Below are 18,860 nucleotides of genomic sequence, written 5' to 3'. Positions count from 1 at the left end.
TTGACTTGCAAACAACCATTTCAACTTAAACCTTAATCTATCATATTTATCAATTACATGTCTGACATACGACAAGCTTCTTCATTGCTCCGTTATGTTATGTTTTGCTCTCACTCTCGGATATATATGATGTACTAAGACATCGTCTATATTGTGCTTAGATGTTGTTTGCGTTTTGTTTTCAACATGCGACCGCATTGTGTTGATGTTGATGCTATGCACTTTTATGCTTGGCAAATGCAGACGGAAAATTTTCTACTTATTTCACAAACAATTGCTATTACTATACATTTCCATGCTTTCGTTGTCATTTCGCGATGATAATGCTAATTAAATTATGAGATTAAGACACCTCGGAAGTGCTGTTTTGATGAAGAACGTTGCAACTTCAGCTGTTTTGAAAATCAAAGAAACTGTTTTGATTTGATGAGATGAAAAATCTTTTAGTTTTCGTTATCATTTTAACAGATGGCGGGAATTCAAACACAGGATTTTCATTCAAATTTTCCACGCATTCAAACGATTATGCATTTTTATATGCGAAAAATGTATCTTCTACTGTGCTGCAGCACTTCTATATGATGTAACACGCTCAAGCTAGGAAAAATACTCAAATTTTGTACACTTAATTGATTCGAATGAGTTCAAAAAAAATCTACGTGAAAACTGAACACAAAAAAAACTGACGCTGAATGCAAAATTGAGTTCATTTATTTCAGCAAATCTAAATAATCTCGATAAAATTTACAAAGTGGCTGAAACTATTTTTCTTCTTCGTATTAAACAAGGAAAAATACGAAAAGAATCCAGAAGAAAAATAAATAAGTAAATCTTACGGGAAAGCTATTTTATGTCTTCTTCATTCGGTTGACAAACTTGAGCACCCTCTTTTCTTCTGCACAATATTTTCTCGTTATCATTTTACGAAGTTGAAATCCATTGTAGCAGCAATTTACTTAGAATCGTCTTTTCATCAGCACATTTATATACATACAACGAAAATATCTGTATATAATGTGAAAACGACGGAAAAATATCAGTTTGTAGTAAATTCGCCGACTATAAAATTCATGCGAACACAAATATTTTACCATATAATAAAAAAAAATATGCATCGTAAATGACATTGCATACAAATGCGAGCAAAAATTCAAACGGTGTGCGAAGGAAGAGAAAAAAAAACGAAGAAGTGAAAACCGACATAAACATACAAACACCCAAGTCAACTGCACCTCGGACTATACAACAAAAGAATGGTGAATGCGTTATGCGACATTGTGATGAACAAAGGGAAGAGAGTTCTGTTCTGTTCTTTACATCGGTTGCTGCGGTAGCTAGCGGAAGAGAGAGAGAGAGAAGGAAAACGATTCTTTCCCACCGAGCCATAAATAGATACGCAAGTAGTGCACATTTACAATATTATGCTTTGTTGAAAAGGCAAATAATACACACATATACACAATAAAAATGGCAAACCGAAGTTGGTGGTAAAGATGGTTAACTGGATGCTCGAAGCAGATACAATAAATAAATAGATGTGCGCGGAAGAGAGAAAAAACAAATGCATCCACATTTTAAAAGCGACACAAAAAAAAACCAACGAAAATAAAATAAATAAATATACATTCACAGTATGACGCTCTATGAAACGTAAATGAGAAATGAACACAAGCAAATAAAGGGAGAAATTATAGTTAAATTATGTTAATATTGGCAAAAGATCGAGACAATACAATAACAGCTAAAATGGCACACGCAGAAAAAGTTCGCATTTAAAGAAACGAAGAAAATGTTAAGAAATAAAAATAAAACCGAATGAAATCACATTGAATCGAGGGGCGAGAAATTCGTTGTTCCTTTCGTATATTACATTTTTCGGCTATTTTCCGAAATGAAAATGTTGAAGAAGAAACTTTGAATTTCATATATTACTTTGCCTACCTTTTCACATTGTTTGAGACACACACACAAACACCGTGCTAGTTAAAATTTTAATTTTCTCCAAGTCGAAAACATAGTTCAATTTATGTGGGCCAACGTTTTTTAATAGTGCGCAATTTTCGTTTATTGGAGCAATGATTTAACTTCGGTTCCTTGGAACAACAAACAAGCACAAGAAGAAAAAAAATCACGTTCCACTTTTCAACGTCATTTGCATATAAACAAGCGTTCATATCTCTGAAATGAACAACTTGTAACGCTTTGAATGCAACAAACATATTTCAGCGATATATTCATGATTCACTTTTTAAGAAAATGTAGTTGAATTATTTTGATGTTTCGCTAGAACAAAAATAATATGCGTTTTTTTTTCTCGCAACATCAAAAGTAGTTCCCATGACACAATTTCTCTTCATTATCGATTTTACAAATGGTATTCACATTTTGATTTAACTGCTTACAATTTTCTGTTATTTTTCATCGATTCAATTGTCATTTCATGACTTTTATTGCATTCCAGCGAAAAATATATAAATTTACGGGGGTTGTGTCAAAACGAATCTCTTTTCACAATGAATCCCTTTTCTGTTCGTCACATTACCACGGTTTCAAACGTGTCCGCCTTGAATGGATTGAAATTATATGTCATCATTGCAGAACATTATTTTTCTCTCACGTTAATTTCGAAGAAGAATGAATATCATTTTTTTCATCACTGTCCTCTTTTACAATATTGCTTCTGCAACTATCTAACTCAAAATACGAACTTTTTTGTATTGAATTCTATTTATTTGAACAACATTCATCTATTTACTGTGAATAGAATTTATACATATATTTGCTGGATCCAATTAGTAAAAACGGTAAATAAAATAGAATTTGAAACCGAAGCAATGTGAATGAAAATGCATGTCATACCATTCGTTTTCGGAGAAATGTGCGTATTCCATTTGATTGAAGTTCAATTTAAACCAAATATTACTACGAAATTGGTATTTACTAAAAAATACCCAGGAAACGGATTCAATGTCTAGCTACTCAAATACAAACGCATTACGAACTGGGTTGTAACATGCAGAATACAATGTTATTAACGTAATATTCATTAATGTGTCATTAAATGTTGGTAATTAAAATGATTTTAATCCGATATGGTTATAGTATGTGTTGCAAGTAAGCAACACGAATTTATTTAAAGCCCTGTTTTTGAAACGCACCACCACAATTCATCAAAAAAGCAACACTAACATGATATATGCGAATAATTTTGTTACTATCCCATTTATGCGGAGATTTCAAAGTAATTTTCTGGTTGGAGTTTTTCGGCCAGTCAAAACTATGATATAGCATAATTTCGTCGGTGGTTTAGTAAGCCACGAATGTGAGATAATTATAGAATGACCAGCATAGGTCACATGCCTCATAAATATTTAAACATTTTTTTTACGGTGATTCTCTGTGTTTATATGCGGGTCATAATTTGCATGTCGCTTACATAAGCAGAAATAATGAAAACACACAGGTAACATACGACTTAAAAACTTTTCTGTTTTTTTTTTAAAGGGCATATGTTGAAAAAAAGTATTCTTTTCACCGATACAAATGAACCATTCTGCATTCGATTTCCTGCAAACAAAGTTTCACGTGTGTCGAAAGCTAGTTTACTTCTTTTTCATTCAATTTGCAAGAATGTATTACACTTTCAAATGTCATGTGCATAACACATTGTACACGTGATTCAACACAACAACAAAATTAAAAATTGTTCTTTGCAATTTTAATTGCCCTAAATACTTTCGACAGCATTTAACGAAAAATTAAATGTGGTTGATAATTGACATAAAGTCAACTTGATGTGATGTTTTTGTAAATTTGTAATTTTTCAATTTGTTTGCACTGAAAAAGGCTTAACAACAAAAACGTCAAAACCATGGCCTGGAAATGCCTATGTAATTTACATATAAACGAGTGAAACTCAAACATGTTCTTCTTTTTCCATCAAATATACCAGTGGCGCCACCAATTTTACATATAAGCGCATACAAAATTTTCAATATGGCTGCGCCCATGAGAGAGAAAATTTCTTCTCATTCATTTCCGCCCCATGGTCAAAACTTTCTCGTGTTTTTATGCTAGTTTAAAACTACAAAAATATACATAAACTACTTCATATGTCAGTTGTTAAAGTTAAATTACAAGTGACTGACGCAAATGACTCTCAACATTAAAAATAGCATCGAATTGTGAACATGCATTCAAGAGTTATCAATACTAGGGGATGGACACCAATTGTGTCCGTAAGAATAAATATGGCAATACAAAAACGGAATCTGAAGAACGTTACATATTTTTTTTTTTTACATAGTACAACTCCATACAAAAAAAAATTATGTAACGTTCTTCAGATTCCGTTTTTGTATTGCCATATTTATTCTTACGGACACAATTATAGAACTTTGAATCAAATTAATCCAAGTGTCAAATGATCATCACTTATTGTATCACGAATGTGATCAATCAACAATTTCTAAATATTATTGATTTCATTTGATCAAAAAAAAAAAAAACACAAAATAATTAAAATTGATGGAATGTAAAAAAATCGTTTTAAAAAAAATATTCTTTTCATGTGTGTCATACACAGATGACATTTCAAATGCCAGCCAAATAATCTGAATCTTGTGAATCATACTGAATCTGATGAATCACCTCCTTAGAGAAAATAGGTACTCCATATCACCTAAAGCATTAAATTAAAACTCAAAAAAACTATTTTTTCTCTCAAATGGCACAAAATAGCAATCTGTATCGCAGATGATAGGGAAAATTGATTATGCTGACGAACAAAACAACAGAGTATGCACAGAAATCGTTTTAAAATCTTATCAAATTTAAACGAACTCCAAAGAAATTCAACGCAATACGATTCCTTTTCAATCTCTTCAACTTGATATCGCACATCTGCCAAAAAAAGAATGAAAAATTCGAACGAATGTAAGATCATCATTCTGTGCACCCATACAGCCGTGATTTGATTTATAAACACGTTCAGTTATTGAAATCGTAATGCAAGGCAAACGATCAATTCATCCAGCAAATGTTCAAATGTTGATAAATCGGTCTTATTTTGTACTCAATATCAGAAAATGCTGTTTGTTATTTGAAAGAATTATTTCGATCATCAATCGAATCGGTTGACATCAAAATGCTCTGCGTTAAAAATAAAATAGCACCATGCACTTTAGTTGAATGGACAAGTTTTCGATCAAAACCGAATTCATTGTATAAAATTGAGAAATCTGTGTAGAAATTTCCTTATTACTTAATAATAAAACAAAAGTGTGTATGCGTGTTGAAAAGCAAACAAACGGTAACGTTGTTACTTTCAGTACACTAAATACATACATGTATGATTATTTTTACCCAATGAATTTTTAATTTTAGTTGCATAGCTGATATGCCTTTCAAATAAATAGAAAATACCTATGTATATACCATGATTATATATAGTCAATTACGATCATTTAACTATCAATTACCTATTTATGAAGAGTGTATAATTAATTAAATTGTACAACGATTGAGAGCTGCGATAACATATACATTTTGTATATTGTATGCTTTTCGACTTTTGTAATTACTTAATAACTCCATGTATTGTCAACGATACATGCGCTTGTAGCACCGCACACACACACACAAAGTGCCTTCAATAAAATTGAGCATTTTCTGTATTTTTACCGCATCGTTTCGACATGTCGAAAAGTGTTTCACACGAAAATTGATCATCAATGTAAATATAACAAATGTCTGAGCACGTTTTTCGGGGTGCGAAAAGTTCAAGTATGCTTGTTGATTTTCTCTCTGCCCTCTCTTTCTACACGTTTCCTCTCCATGTGTGTATGCAGTCCTTGTTAGCTACTTTCACCGGTTGCAAAAGGCCATAGAAATTCGATGGCAAAAAGTTGTATATGTGATGTTGAGTGTGTGTTTGTAAACACATAATTGGAGTAGTTGTTCACAATATTATTGTTGTTGTCGACATCATTGCTATTGTTGTTGACGTTTGCACAGAAAAATATTCGCATTAAAAACATTCACATAATCATATACGTCAGTGCGCATCCACTCATTTCAAATGAAATCATGAGGCATACCAGTTTCGTAAGATGCACATTGACAGTCTTTGTATATGCAGCACATTCCAATGCTGTGCATCACCGCGCTTTTACTATCTCGTTCAAGCTCTCAAAACTTGTCTCGCATACATACATCTCAGGCACATGCAAAGTAGAAACATATGCTTTTTGTAGAAACAGCACACGATTTTTGAAGCCTGGTGCCTATATGGTAAAATTTTCTCCTTTTCTTGATGAGCAAAGAGAAAAAGGAAATTTTAACAACCAAGCATAAATCTCAAAAGTGTTTTACGTTTTTCCATCCTCTTCTTATTTATCCGTTACCGAAGAGTGTATGGAAAATGCTGCTTCGAGTATACATTGTAAAATTATATTATTGTTAAGATGTTGTGTGCATTCTATTACTTTTGTAGTGCTATTTTCTGGCAGAAATATTTGAAGGTAAGCAGTAGCAGAAGAGATGTTTTATATTGTGTTGAATTATATATATTCTTTTAACGTTTCGTTCCACACGACACCATCACCTCAGGGTCCATTTTCATAGTGTATTGACTTTATTCAATCACATTCAGTCAACAATTCTATCCACAGTTCAGCAAAGCACAATACTCCATCTCTCTCCATATATGTACTTCCACTCTGTCTGTCATATTGCACGCTTAGTGTGCACATAGCGTTAAAGTAACACAAGCAATATAATAATGAACCGAATATATTCTATCCAAATCACACTTTTTTGCGAACAAGTGAATATGAAGAAAACAGAAGGTACGCGTGAATAAACGGAAGGTAAGGCCAATAGAAAAACGAAGTATCAATTGAAATTTTTTTTTTCAAGAAATGGAGGAAATATATGAATGACAACGAACTATATTTTCAAATGGAATCGCATAAAAACTCCAAAGTGAAAGGTCGTATCAATGGTTATCCTTTCCCCGAAAAACATTATTGAACAAAAATCGTCATTCATTCAAATAAACTTTGTCGAAAATTTGCATATTTCGATTATTTTTTGAAATTGGTTGATTAACCAAGTTTTGTTTTTTTTTTTTGTTTCAGTTTCGTTGATGGAACGTGTATACAAATACAAGTCAAAGTGGCAAAAAACGTTTACGTTGTGCTCATTTGATGAAGCGTAAAATGTTGCACAATATTCTTGACGTTACATCATTTTTATGTATGTAGGTAAGTGCACAGGTACGTTTTACTTTCCAACATCATCGACGATGGATCCTATTTGTTCCTCCTTTAAACTCTCTATTTTTTGGTCTTCGTTTTTTTTTCTCCGTTGCAGCACTTGACTTTTGCGCCAAGATGCTTCTGCGACTAAAAAAATGATGTGTGCTTGCCAATATTTTTCTATATTCTTCGGGCTTCGAATGTATTTTTCTATCCATAATCGGCGTCGCAACTGGTTGGTCATATCTGGACCATAAATTATCCATCGATTGTTCACTTCGTCAAGTAAGTCTATTCATAAACTTGTGGCAGCGCCTTAAAAATCTAACTGCCACTTGGTTGAAGTAAATATTTATGTGTGTGTGTATATGCCAACATGGCATTGGTAAGCCAGCCGATTTGTCGTTATCATGAGTTTGTTTGGATCGTGTACAAACGAAAGACCCAGCACAGATAAGAAGAGAAAAAAATTATTAGATTGAACGTGATGTACTTATTTATTATATTCGTTTTGACACTACGTTCAGTCGTTCACACTATCAAACATGAGAAGAAGAAGATAAAAAAAAAATTAAGTGAATCAACAACTAAAGTGAAATATGTTGTGTATACACGAGATAAAACAAATGCTCCATATTTTCGGATCCGCGTTGTTTCACACTCAACTCAATAGTTGTTGCAAAAACATCATCGGTGCATGGCTTTACATTCTCGCTTTTATCCATGTTTTCTTGTCTCTCCCACGGTTGTTCTAAAAGCATTTATTCGAAGCATAAAACAATTTTCGCTCTTTCCCACTGTTAGTCAAATAGTTTTTGCCCTTGGTGATGGCGTTTTTTTTTGTTGTTATTCTTTATCTCACTTCTCTGTATTATTTTTTATATATATACGCAAGTGATGCGTGCTTTGATATTCTGTGTCTAATGTTATTGTTTGTTGTTTATCGAAGGAGCCGCAGCTTATTCCCTAACATGAATCCACATTTCAGCACTGTCAACACTGGCCCAATAAAAATATTGCGCAAATAAAAAAAAACACAACAATCGCAAACAGTGTTGAATATATCAAACAAAATACATCAAATGTGATAGACGAAAAAAGAAGAAGAAGAAGAAGAAACAACGTTAACAGCGTGCAATAACAAACATGCCGCTGTGGCGTAAAGTTAGGTGAAAAACAAACGACACCACAATCTTTACATTGGTTTTGTCCATTGTGGAATTTCATCGAAATGCGATAGAAAAACACTATAAAATTTACGGCAAAAAGCATATTGAATAAATATAGAATAGAAAATGAAATTAGAACAAAAATATGGAGTTGAGCGTTTTCAATGAAATTCTCTTATGCGTTGCACTCAACTCCTCACTACCTATTGCGTTGATAAGAACATGCCAAACACTTTCTTATAAAAGCATATTATAAAGCCAAGTATTTGAACTTGTTGCGGCCACTTTGTGTTGTTTAATTCAGTTTCGTTTACTTTGAATGCGATTGCATTTTCGTTTGTTTAATAAATTTTTGTCTTGTTGTTGTTATTCGGAAATGGACGATTATTCAAATAAATCCAATGAAGATAGACGTGTATATAAATAAGTTCAATTTTGTGAACATTTCATTTTGAAGTTAACAAGTGATTTACATCGATTTCTTGTGCACAATTACTCAAAAACTAATGGACTCACCGAAAAAGTTTAACTTGTCTAACAGACAGACCATATTATAAGTTTCCAAAATCAACTGTACCTTTTTCGATTCTTATTATTTTTCGAACAACCGATTCTACGAGGATACCGAATCGCCATAGTCTCAAATAGCTTTATAAGTGCATGCATAACAATATTGCACAGTCTATCACAATCTATCCATATTATGCTTCAATCCGTTTTGTTTCGCTTTCTTTTGGGTTGTGTAAAGTAATTTCTTCCGAATCAATAAACAGATTAGTCTTACACAATGCATTCAAGTCATGTTAAAGCCACGTTAATATAAATTGAAAATTTTGCCAACTTCGCCTCTTCATCAGACAATATATTTGGATTTTGTCATCTGGATAACATTAGGCGATGATATGGATGTATTGTATAGGTTTAAAAATACTACCATAACCATAACAATCACTTCGATTGTTTTCATTTCGTATCATCGCCTAACGTTATCCAGATGACAAAATCCAAATATATTGTCTGAGATTATAATATCTTAACATTGAGAATATCGAAAGAAAACAATTTCCAATTCAATATTAGAAAATCGACTGATGGCACAAACTATGGACGATGAAAATATTTTCTAATAAAAAAAAATCTAGAACCGAATATTTCTATGAATTTTCCAAAGAGTTCAATAAAATAGGTATTCAATGATTTAGATAAGTTCAAAGCGGAGTCAAACTCTGATTTCTTCTGGTATCAAAAGAGCAGAATGGTTTGACTCTCCCATTGAAATTCTCTCAAATACGAATTTGTAAAGTTTAAATTTTAAAATTATTTTAACTAATAACATCAAGAAATTTAAATTTTGAATGAAAATTGAGCGGATTCGTAATTAGGTTCTTAATAATAATAAGGTAATTGGGACCATAAAATTATTAAAATGGAATTAATTGGTAATGATTTGAAATATATAACGGTGAATAAATACATTATGTCGGTTTAGCCGACTATGCAAACATAGTATAAAGTGAATGAAAGAGCTGAGCGATCAAACGCATTGTCAAATCAGACAACTGTACAATTTATAAAATACAAAGCACAATAAATTCTATTCATTAGAATATTGTCAACATGATGCGCTGATCGATTATGCATCGCAGTCACATTTTCAGCTTCATTACGATTCAAAACTAATACCTACAATACGTGACAGAATCTGACAGACAGATTCACAACAACCCAATTTAAAAACGATTCATTTGTGTTTCCTGACATGTAAATAGTAATTTTGCGGAGGTGTTCAACATTTTGGCTCATTTTTGTGTACAAATACACAGGTGTGCGCGAAAAAAATATATGAAAAAGCTCAAAATTGATTGAAATTCATAAAGATAGATTGCCATATTTATTTGACTAAAAGAGATTCGGATTGAATTGACTGTTGTCTATTTTGAACTCGTGAAGATATGTGAAAAAGAAGCTTGCTTTTTGGCTTGAAATTCCTTTGTATTTTTTTTCTTTTAAATTTCATTGAACAGAAAATGAAAATTTGAACTTACCCGTCACTGTTAAATTGATGCGATGATTTTTGGTTGGTGAATTTTGAAAATCAACTCGACAACGATACACCTGAAATGAATTATTCCGCACATTAATGAGTTGAATGTGTTTGAACCTATATGGCATATATACATACAGAAAAGAACTGAATAAATAACACTTACCCCTTCATCGTCCAAGTGAACGTTGTCTACGTTGAGACCGGCTGGTCGGGACACTGTTAGAAAATACGCTCGGGACCCAAAGGAATTGGTATCGGACCACAGTAGTGCTTTGGCAAACGATCGTCCACGAACATCAAAACTGTGAACACACACAATGGCATTAACATTCAAACCAATACGCGTTATATATAATTCAAGATGGAAAAAGATTTTAAATAAAATTTAAATAATAGATTCAAATTGAATTGATAATAGAAAAATAAAGTGAGATTCACAAAAAGAAATATTATTATATAGAATATATTGTATATATTTTGGGTTCTAATGGTATAGATGTAATTCAATGTTTTTATTTCTGTTGAAAAAAAAACCCGAACGAAGATTTTACGATTGCGAAAAAAATGGAATTCAAACGTCTACATTTCGAACCATTCGAATTTCATTGATTTTTCCAAGATGCATGTTGGTGAAATTGCTTAAGTTAAATACATCAAATGCAAATGCTTTTTCCGAAGAATTTTCATAAGACACATTTCATATTTAAATTACGCATGAAATGATGAATGAAATGGTCACTACTTTTTTTCTTCGCCCAGACAATGAAGCACAAAAAAAATATTCACCCACGGATTATATAATGTATGGTAACATCCGTTTGATGCGAAAAATCAATAAGAGGGAAAGAGAGAAAAAAGAAGAAGATGAAATACGAACAAAACAAACAGAACACGTGTATACATACAAACACACATTACGAATACGAATCATGTCGGTTGTGGCTTGAATTGCCAAAGGGTAGAACATAAATTATTTCCATTCGTTTATATGATATTCTATTGCATTAAAATTCCATTTCGTATGTCCCCCATTGGGTGATATGTTGCGAGCAAATGAACGATATATATATCGATATTCAATTTCAATTTAATGCGCTTTTACCGTTTTCACAATTCATGAATTCATCGCCAACATTTAACTATGCAATGTGATATTTAACATTCGAACATCGTAAGATGCAAGTGATTCGACGCAGCCAAGAAAATCATCATATTGCATAGAGAACTGTGCAAAGAGCAGCGCGAGAAGAAAAAAAAATGAATGTATGAAATACTTTTACTTCGTACTCACTCATTCAATCCATTTTCTTTTTACTGGTTATTATAGTTTCTCATTTTATGCAAAACGATAAATAATAGGAACGAATAATAATGCCGTGGCGGCGGAAGACGAACGCGCCGCAGAGACGACCAAAGAAAACGAACGAATAAAACTGAATAAAAAGGACAAAAAGAATGGAAGAAAAGAGAAAGAAAAAACAATTTTCAATGCTGGTGTGCGCGCTGAGTTCTATCACATTGTTGCAAACACTGCAACACATTCGCTTTGCATTTCCTTTCAACTGCAGAAGAAGATGTGAAAATGTATTTTTATAATGTGTAAAATGTTTAAATTTCAAGCGCAAAGCACATTCTTAAACGTTACAGCTCTCTCTCTCTCTCTCTCTCTCTCACACACACACTCACTGGCTGGCATTCGCGGGCGTGCGCCCGCATTTTATTTCAGCACAACACATCGAATTTGGTTTAGTTTCAAGAAATTTGTAACATATAAAATCCCGAAATAATATTTCAGCAGAAGATCCCGTTTATTGCCCATAACTTCCTTGTTCATTTTCATTGTTTCCATTTCTCGCTTTGTGTGCATGCGTTTCTCTTTTTATTCTTTTCTTCTCCATTTTTTTTTTTCATTTTTGCATGCACTTTTTGATGATAAAATTAATCGCACTGAAATAAAAGGAAATTAGATTCGCTCTAATTCTATCAGCACACCATCTTTTGTCAGTTCGCCTTTTTTTTACTCCCTTATCGAGCATAATATTTTTACAACAAGGACAATGATACATTTAAGTAGGTATATGAAGAAGAAAAATTGTGCGGATCTAATCGGTTCGAGCAGAAAAAAAAGCGTGTGAAATAAGAGCGAAAAACGAATAACAAAGAATGATATAGAAAGTCAGAGGAAGAGACGAAAGAATATGAAAGTGCCATTGGCAAACGATGAAAAATTTGCATTTTGTACATTATACGTTTGCAGAGCTTTCGGTTATTACTATCTTTGCATTGTACGCATGTGTGTTGTGTGTAAATGAAGACAGGAACAGGACGGAGACGTAAAAGGTAAATTTAATTGGACCCACCAGATTCATATTGGCAAAATACACAATTGAATTGGCATGATGTGAAAAATAGCGCGTTACGCGCTCAATACACTTCGTTCGAAGTCAAATTGTAATATAAAATGTGTGTGTGCAAGCGGTTTTTCGTGTCATTGTGCATACATTAATTTTTTTTATATTATGAATTTTCATGATTTTCCTTATTTTGCTCATCTTGATTACGTATCCGAGCACCGCACATCAATGCACATTGAGACTCACAGGGGGTCACAAATAACAACAAAACTTCTTGTCAAAAGCATAGATAAACTCCTGTTTGACTCTTGAACTGTTAGCCACCAAAAGAGATGAAGAAGCGCGACAATATGAGAAAGATAGCGAACGAAAAAATGGTTAATCATCTTATTTAAAATTAAATAAACAACATTTAACATAATTATCGCATTTCATGTGCTATTGCATGGATAATAAAGTGTATCTCATTTTGCGAGTATACGCTGAACTCGCACAATCGTCATTTTCTGTTGTTGTTGTCGTTTCACCTTGGTGCGTCAAGTGAGCGTGTGCGATTTTCATTGTGCATTTCATCCTCTCAATAAACAGTTTACGCTATTGTTTTGTGATGGCAACGATTTTCGCGATGTGCCGCAAGTAGTGTGTGTGTGTGTGTGTGCATTTGACTGATGATTGTTAAATAGAACATTTAAAAACTCTGTCACGTATTTCTTATCAGAATGTAGCCAGAAGGAATAATACGCGTTCAATTCCCAATGAGACAAGTGCGACGAAAATAAACGCTCCATATATACCTATATATATATATATATTATCTTGTGCACCGAATATTGTGTCTCGCTAATAGCCATAGATGTACTGGACGAACGAATTATGTGCAAAATGCTGTTGATGATGGCCATTTCAATAGCAGCATGTTGAACGGTGGCAGAGAATTTTCTTTTGGTTGTTGGTTCCTTTTTTTTGTTTACTGTTTTCGCCGATACTCACACAGACATTTTACTGTAAGCATTATCACCCAACCAACCAAGCTATTCAGAATTTTATGTCATGCTGATGTTTTAACTGACCTTCTATGTCCCGTTGTTGCGGCTGTTTAATATTGCTTCAGTTCGACGCATTGTTTACGGCCATATTTTTACCATTCGAAACACACGGACTTATCCGTTGTGATGATCGGCGTTGATTTTTACATTCATCATGAACCTTCCCCCTCTCCGATACAACAACCAAATGTTGATAACGCTGATAAAGCTCAATAAAAAAAACCTTTGTATTATGTATGCAATGGCACTTTATAAAAGCAAAACGTTTGCCAGAAATCACTTACTTCGGTGTGTTGTTTTTCTCAATGCCGAAACGAATTCAAACGAACGGAACGAGTGAAAATGGGCAACGAGAATGAGAGGAAATGGTAAAGTGCTACTGATAGAATGTAGTACAAGAAAAGCGTAAAATTGCACACAGTTATTGGTCGTTATTTTAAAAGAAACTGTTCATTCCCTTTTTTCCATCAAGCAAATAAACGATGCTATACCATATCAATTTATCTTTACGTGAGTGTGTGGAAGAAAGAAAAGGTGTGAAAGAGATAGAGAGAGAGCGAGTATGAGCATGTGTATGTGTGTGTTTGTTGGAGGCCAAAATTTCCGGCCGCATTAAAGCAAACAAAATTGAGAACGATAGAAAGAGAGATCATTTGAGATACACCTGTGCAAACAACTTTGTACAAGATTTACCGACCCACTTATTATGATTGTTTGTGATGTATTTCATAGCCGTACACGAATTTATATTTGTGCATGCAATATATTTCAAAAGCATTTGCGTTTGTCGGAAGCGTGTGCATTGTATCATAATAATATGAGTACTAATATAATAATACATACACAATACACACACACACACACACACACACACCACATACATACATAAAATCATTTCATCTAATTCGAAGCGACACAACACATACACACACACACATGCCATAATATTATTTGCATGAATGCAATCTGGTATTTAGTTTTACGTTGGCTTTATTTTTTGGACGAAATGTTTATGGTTGCTCTCTGAAATGAAAGCCTCAATGTGAGTAATCAAAGTCGAGTGGTGTGCAAACACAAAAACACATACACATTAACACAGAAGAGCCAAATCATACCAGGAACGGAGCGCAAAAGGACCCGGTTGGACTCAGGTGGCAATGGTATCAATTTTAGTTGTGCACGGTTGATGATCGGATATGGCATACATAATATAGATATATGCTTCCCAAAACATTACATTTTGAATTTTACTAAGTGATTAAATTGATATTTTATTTTATTTCGTATTTGTATATTAGTAGTAGTTGAATGTCTCAAAATGTATTCAATCAAATGTAAATCGGTGTAGCCACTTTTTATAAACACTCAGCCTTAACAAGATTGACAGTTTGTTATTTCATTTGTTGCAATTAAGCAAATGATGTCTTAATGATGTTATTCACATTGACGAATCGTGATTGCCGTGCTGCAATCGAAGAAAAATGTATTAAATTTTATCGATATGCAATCGATGAAAATCGATGGAAATGAAGTCATTGGATTGCTTTGGAATGGAAATTGTATGCGGAATTGCGTCGACAGAAAGAAATCAAAGAAGATATAAACATAATTCAAAACAAACACCCTCACGTGCCACGGGTTACACATGCGTGCCCGAACACCGTACATCGCGCTATAAATATTTGCCAATAATGCTTATACACACATTCATCCATGCTATCCATAAATATAGCAATATATCACCGGAACAGAAACGATAAGTCAATGTAAATTGGATACCAATAACCATTTTTAGTCGTATTTGGGAAAGTTTTAAGACAGTTTTAGATTAGCACCATTCATCTTTTGCCATGCTAAACACAGCATGACCTTCTTTCCAAATACCGTGATCTTACTCTGTATCTGTATGTCGGTTGGCCAGAATGCTTCTTTCTTACATTCGAAAAGTAAACTGGAAACCGGTAATCTTTATCAAATGCAAAACCAAAATCGTAAATGCAATCATTTCGAAATGTTAAGCACAGGGAGAGAGAGGGAGAGAGAATGGGCAGAACATCGAATCGATATGGCACTTTCTTTCACATAAAACTGCTCCTTCAAATGGAATTTTGCTATTTTGTTGCTAAATGGCAACATTATATCGATTATGTATTTGAAGCAAACCATTTGCACGTACCGTAAATATAAACATAACTTTCAAAGAAAATGGAAATTTTTAATTTATTTTAAAACCTTCGCACAAGGAGACGTGTCAGTAACAGGTATGTGTCAAATTTCTTGAGAAATGCATTTAATTTGCACTGTTGTGTGCGCAAATAACAAACTGTCATTGCTGTGTCGCTGTATGCTGACATATACATGCTACAACGGATATAGCTATATATAAAAATGAATCCTTGATTTTTTCACGCCGAAATATCCAAATGAAAATGCAATAAATGTGCAATTAAAATAAATTGATTTCTCAAATGAAAGTATCTTATCATTTAAGGTGTATCATTATTGGTTGACATCTACATCATTTTAATATGGTTTATGCCTTGTACAGGGTGACAATGTTGCTGAATATTATATTTGTTTTATATGTTGATTGGGTGTGACTTCGAAGATCATCAAAATCGATAGTTTCGGAATGTGAAGGTTTCTCTTTATAATTAATATCGCTGTGTTTGAACGACATGGCTTCCAAATTCAAATGGGCGGCATTCAATTAATACATTCAAGTTGATTTATAAACACTAATTTGTTAGCCAAAATTTCGAACATTTTACACGAGATGGAATGAGATCAAGAACAAGAGGCAAGAGCAAGTGAACAAGTGTCGGAGAATGCAGTGCAGTTTGTGAAACTAAACATGAGAAGTAAATACTGCAAATTAAATTCGAATCAATTTGCAGACATCGAACAAAGAATGACACTCAAGCACTTGCTGTGAATAATCACAATGCTAACCGTATTTGATGTAAATTTGATTCTACCGTCAAATATATATTTCCACAATATTCGGCTGGCATAGTCAATAATGGAATTGAGTTTGCTGTTTTGTTGGTCGCATATTTGGCGCAAAGATGTATATGCATATGTGCATGTGTATTTTCATCGTGCCGATTGCCTTTCGAATTGGGGTGCTTGTGGAATGGCTAAGATACAAAGAGAATATATACAACAATGTGTACAACTGCAAAATGACTTCGGGCTTGATGTAACACACCAAATGAACAAATTTATAATATGTTTAGTTCTTTCGGGCTGGCACCGAACTTTAAATCCATAACCATTTTATTAGCGATTTTAATTGCATGCATACATCAAACTGAGTATGCCACAGTCTACAATCCGACGAAAGAGAAAGCGAGGGAGATGAATAAAAAAAAAGAATGTTGGAAAAACAAATAACAATAAAACAAGCGAACGCAACGAACGTGTATGACTTTTGGGAGGGGGAGGCTTAAGTGCAAGAGGATGCGCTGCCGTCATCGTAAATAATGTTGAACATAAACTGCTACATTTATCCTAATATCATCATTGACGTTGTTGTCGTCGTATGCATTTCGTTGTAATTTGTTTGTTAGCTAGTTCACTTTCGATGGAGCCGATTTGAATTTGAATCGATGTTTGCATGCATCGTGAACTTTTCATTTTTGAATACACGGAAGCGCATGAACATTGCAATAGAGAGAAATGAAAATGCCACAACAAACATCGCCTAATAGACACAGTCAATGTCGTAAAATCCAAAAATAGAGAAAGAGAGAGCAAAAAAATGTTATATGGACATTTGTATGGATTTTGAGCTAAACATTCCCCCATCCATGAAATCACAAACAAAACTGCATTTAATATGAAGCAGCATATGAAATTTTAATGAGAATTTTACATGTTGTTGCACTTGGTTATGTAATTTGTTGTTTTCGTTGTTATTGCCGAAGCGATTATTATAGCAAGCCAAACTTGGTGTTTTTATTGTTCGTTATTTTCGCTACAATATCATTATCACTGTAGTATGCACAACTCTATAAACCGGAACACATACATATGCAAACACTCGCCGATACAGTTGACAATTTTTCGAAATTTTGCATTGCCTCGCAAATGTTTCCTATAAAATGTGCGCGCACAAACATGCATTATTCACGATGTATTGTTGGTTGTAATAAATGAAACGGGAAGTAAGAATAATTTACGTTGATTACATCTAGAACATTGGATTAAAGTGGTATGCAGCATATGGTAATTAAATCGATGGAAAGAAACAAATTTTTAAGCCAAAAAACGTTAAAATAACCAACATCCAAAGAAGACAGCAGCCGATGAACCGAGCGCCAATACTCGCAAAAACATCAACCACGTTTCATTGTGACACATCCAGAACTTCATTTATGATGACGATTACAACGATCCAAAAGTAAGTGTATTGCACGATGAACATTTTCCGCCATATCGATACTGTTAATTAACTGACGACTGAATTTTACACGGCGTATGCTACATGTTAACATGGCAGGATGATGACGCATTTACCAAAACCACAGTATGCAAAATATACTCTAATTAATGTGAGTTCGATACTTCACGATATAACAACATTCCCATCGCCATTTAACGAAAATCTCCCATCGAAAACGATGGCCAATATTTCTCTATCGAAGAGATTGCGCATTGCAAAATTGTTGTGACGAATTGGTAAGAGTTGAAACAAATATCATTTTCAGTTTTTTTCGAAAAAAAAAACATCTCTTACACTATTGGACCATCGATAACAACCTTAAAGTTTATAAATTTTCCGTTGTCGTTGTATTTTTTTTTTTTTTTTTCATTTCCGGTTTTCAACCATCTATCAAATTCCAGTTTCATGCAATACCATAATAAACAAAGAAATGAGAAACATAAATCTCATGTCATCACTGCCATACATAATATTGCTACCCTCTGCATATAGTGATGTGTCAAATTCATGAGGTTACTCAATAACACTAATTTCTCTA

The 18,860-nt window shown here is 33.4% G+C and overlaps 1 protein-coding gene across 3 annotated transcripts in view; it reads right to left on the bottom strand.

Moving 5' to 3' along the window:
• The window catches only part of LOC116348143, a 408,212-nt gene that overhangs the window by 73,442 nt on the left and 315,910 nt on the right, over window positions 1-18,860 (bottom strand). For all 3 annotated transcript variants that reach the window (XM_031779139.1, XM_031779069.1, XM_031779222.1), the window contains 2 exons: window positions 10,639-10,777; window positions 10,474-10,543 (listed from right to left, as the gene is read on the bottom strand). In XM_031779139.1, coding sequence (XP_031634999.1) covers window positions 10,474-10,543; window positions 10,639-10,777 — 209 coding nt within the window. The remainder of the gene's footprint in view (window positions 1-10,473; window positions 10,544-10,638; window positions 10,778-18,860) is intronic.

This window comes from Contarinia nasturtii, unplaced genomic scaffold (genome assembly GCF_009176525.2).
Source record: "Contarinia nasturtii isolate CC-2019 unplaced genomic scaffold, AAFC_CNas_1.1 Cnas_scaffold_78, whole genome shotgun sequence".
Classification (NCBI taxonomy): domain Eukaryota; kingdom Metazoa; phylum Arthropoda; class Insecta; order Diptera; family Cecidomyiidae; genus Contarinia; species Contarinia nasturtii.
The sequence above is the reverse complement of the archived record's forward strand: the minus strand, read 5'-3'. Positions and strand labels throughout refer to the sequence as shown.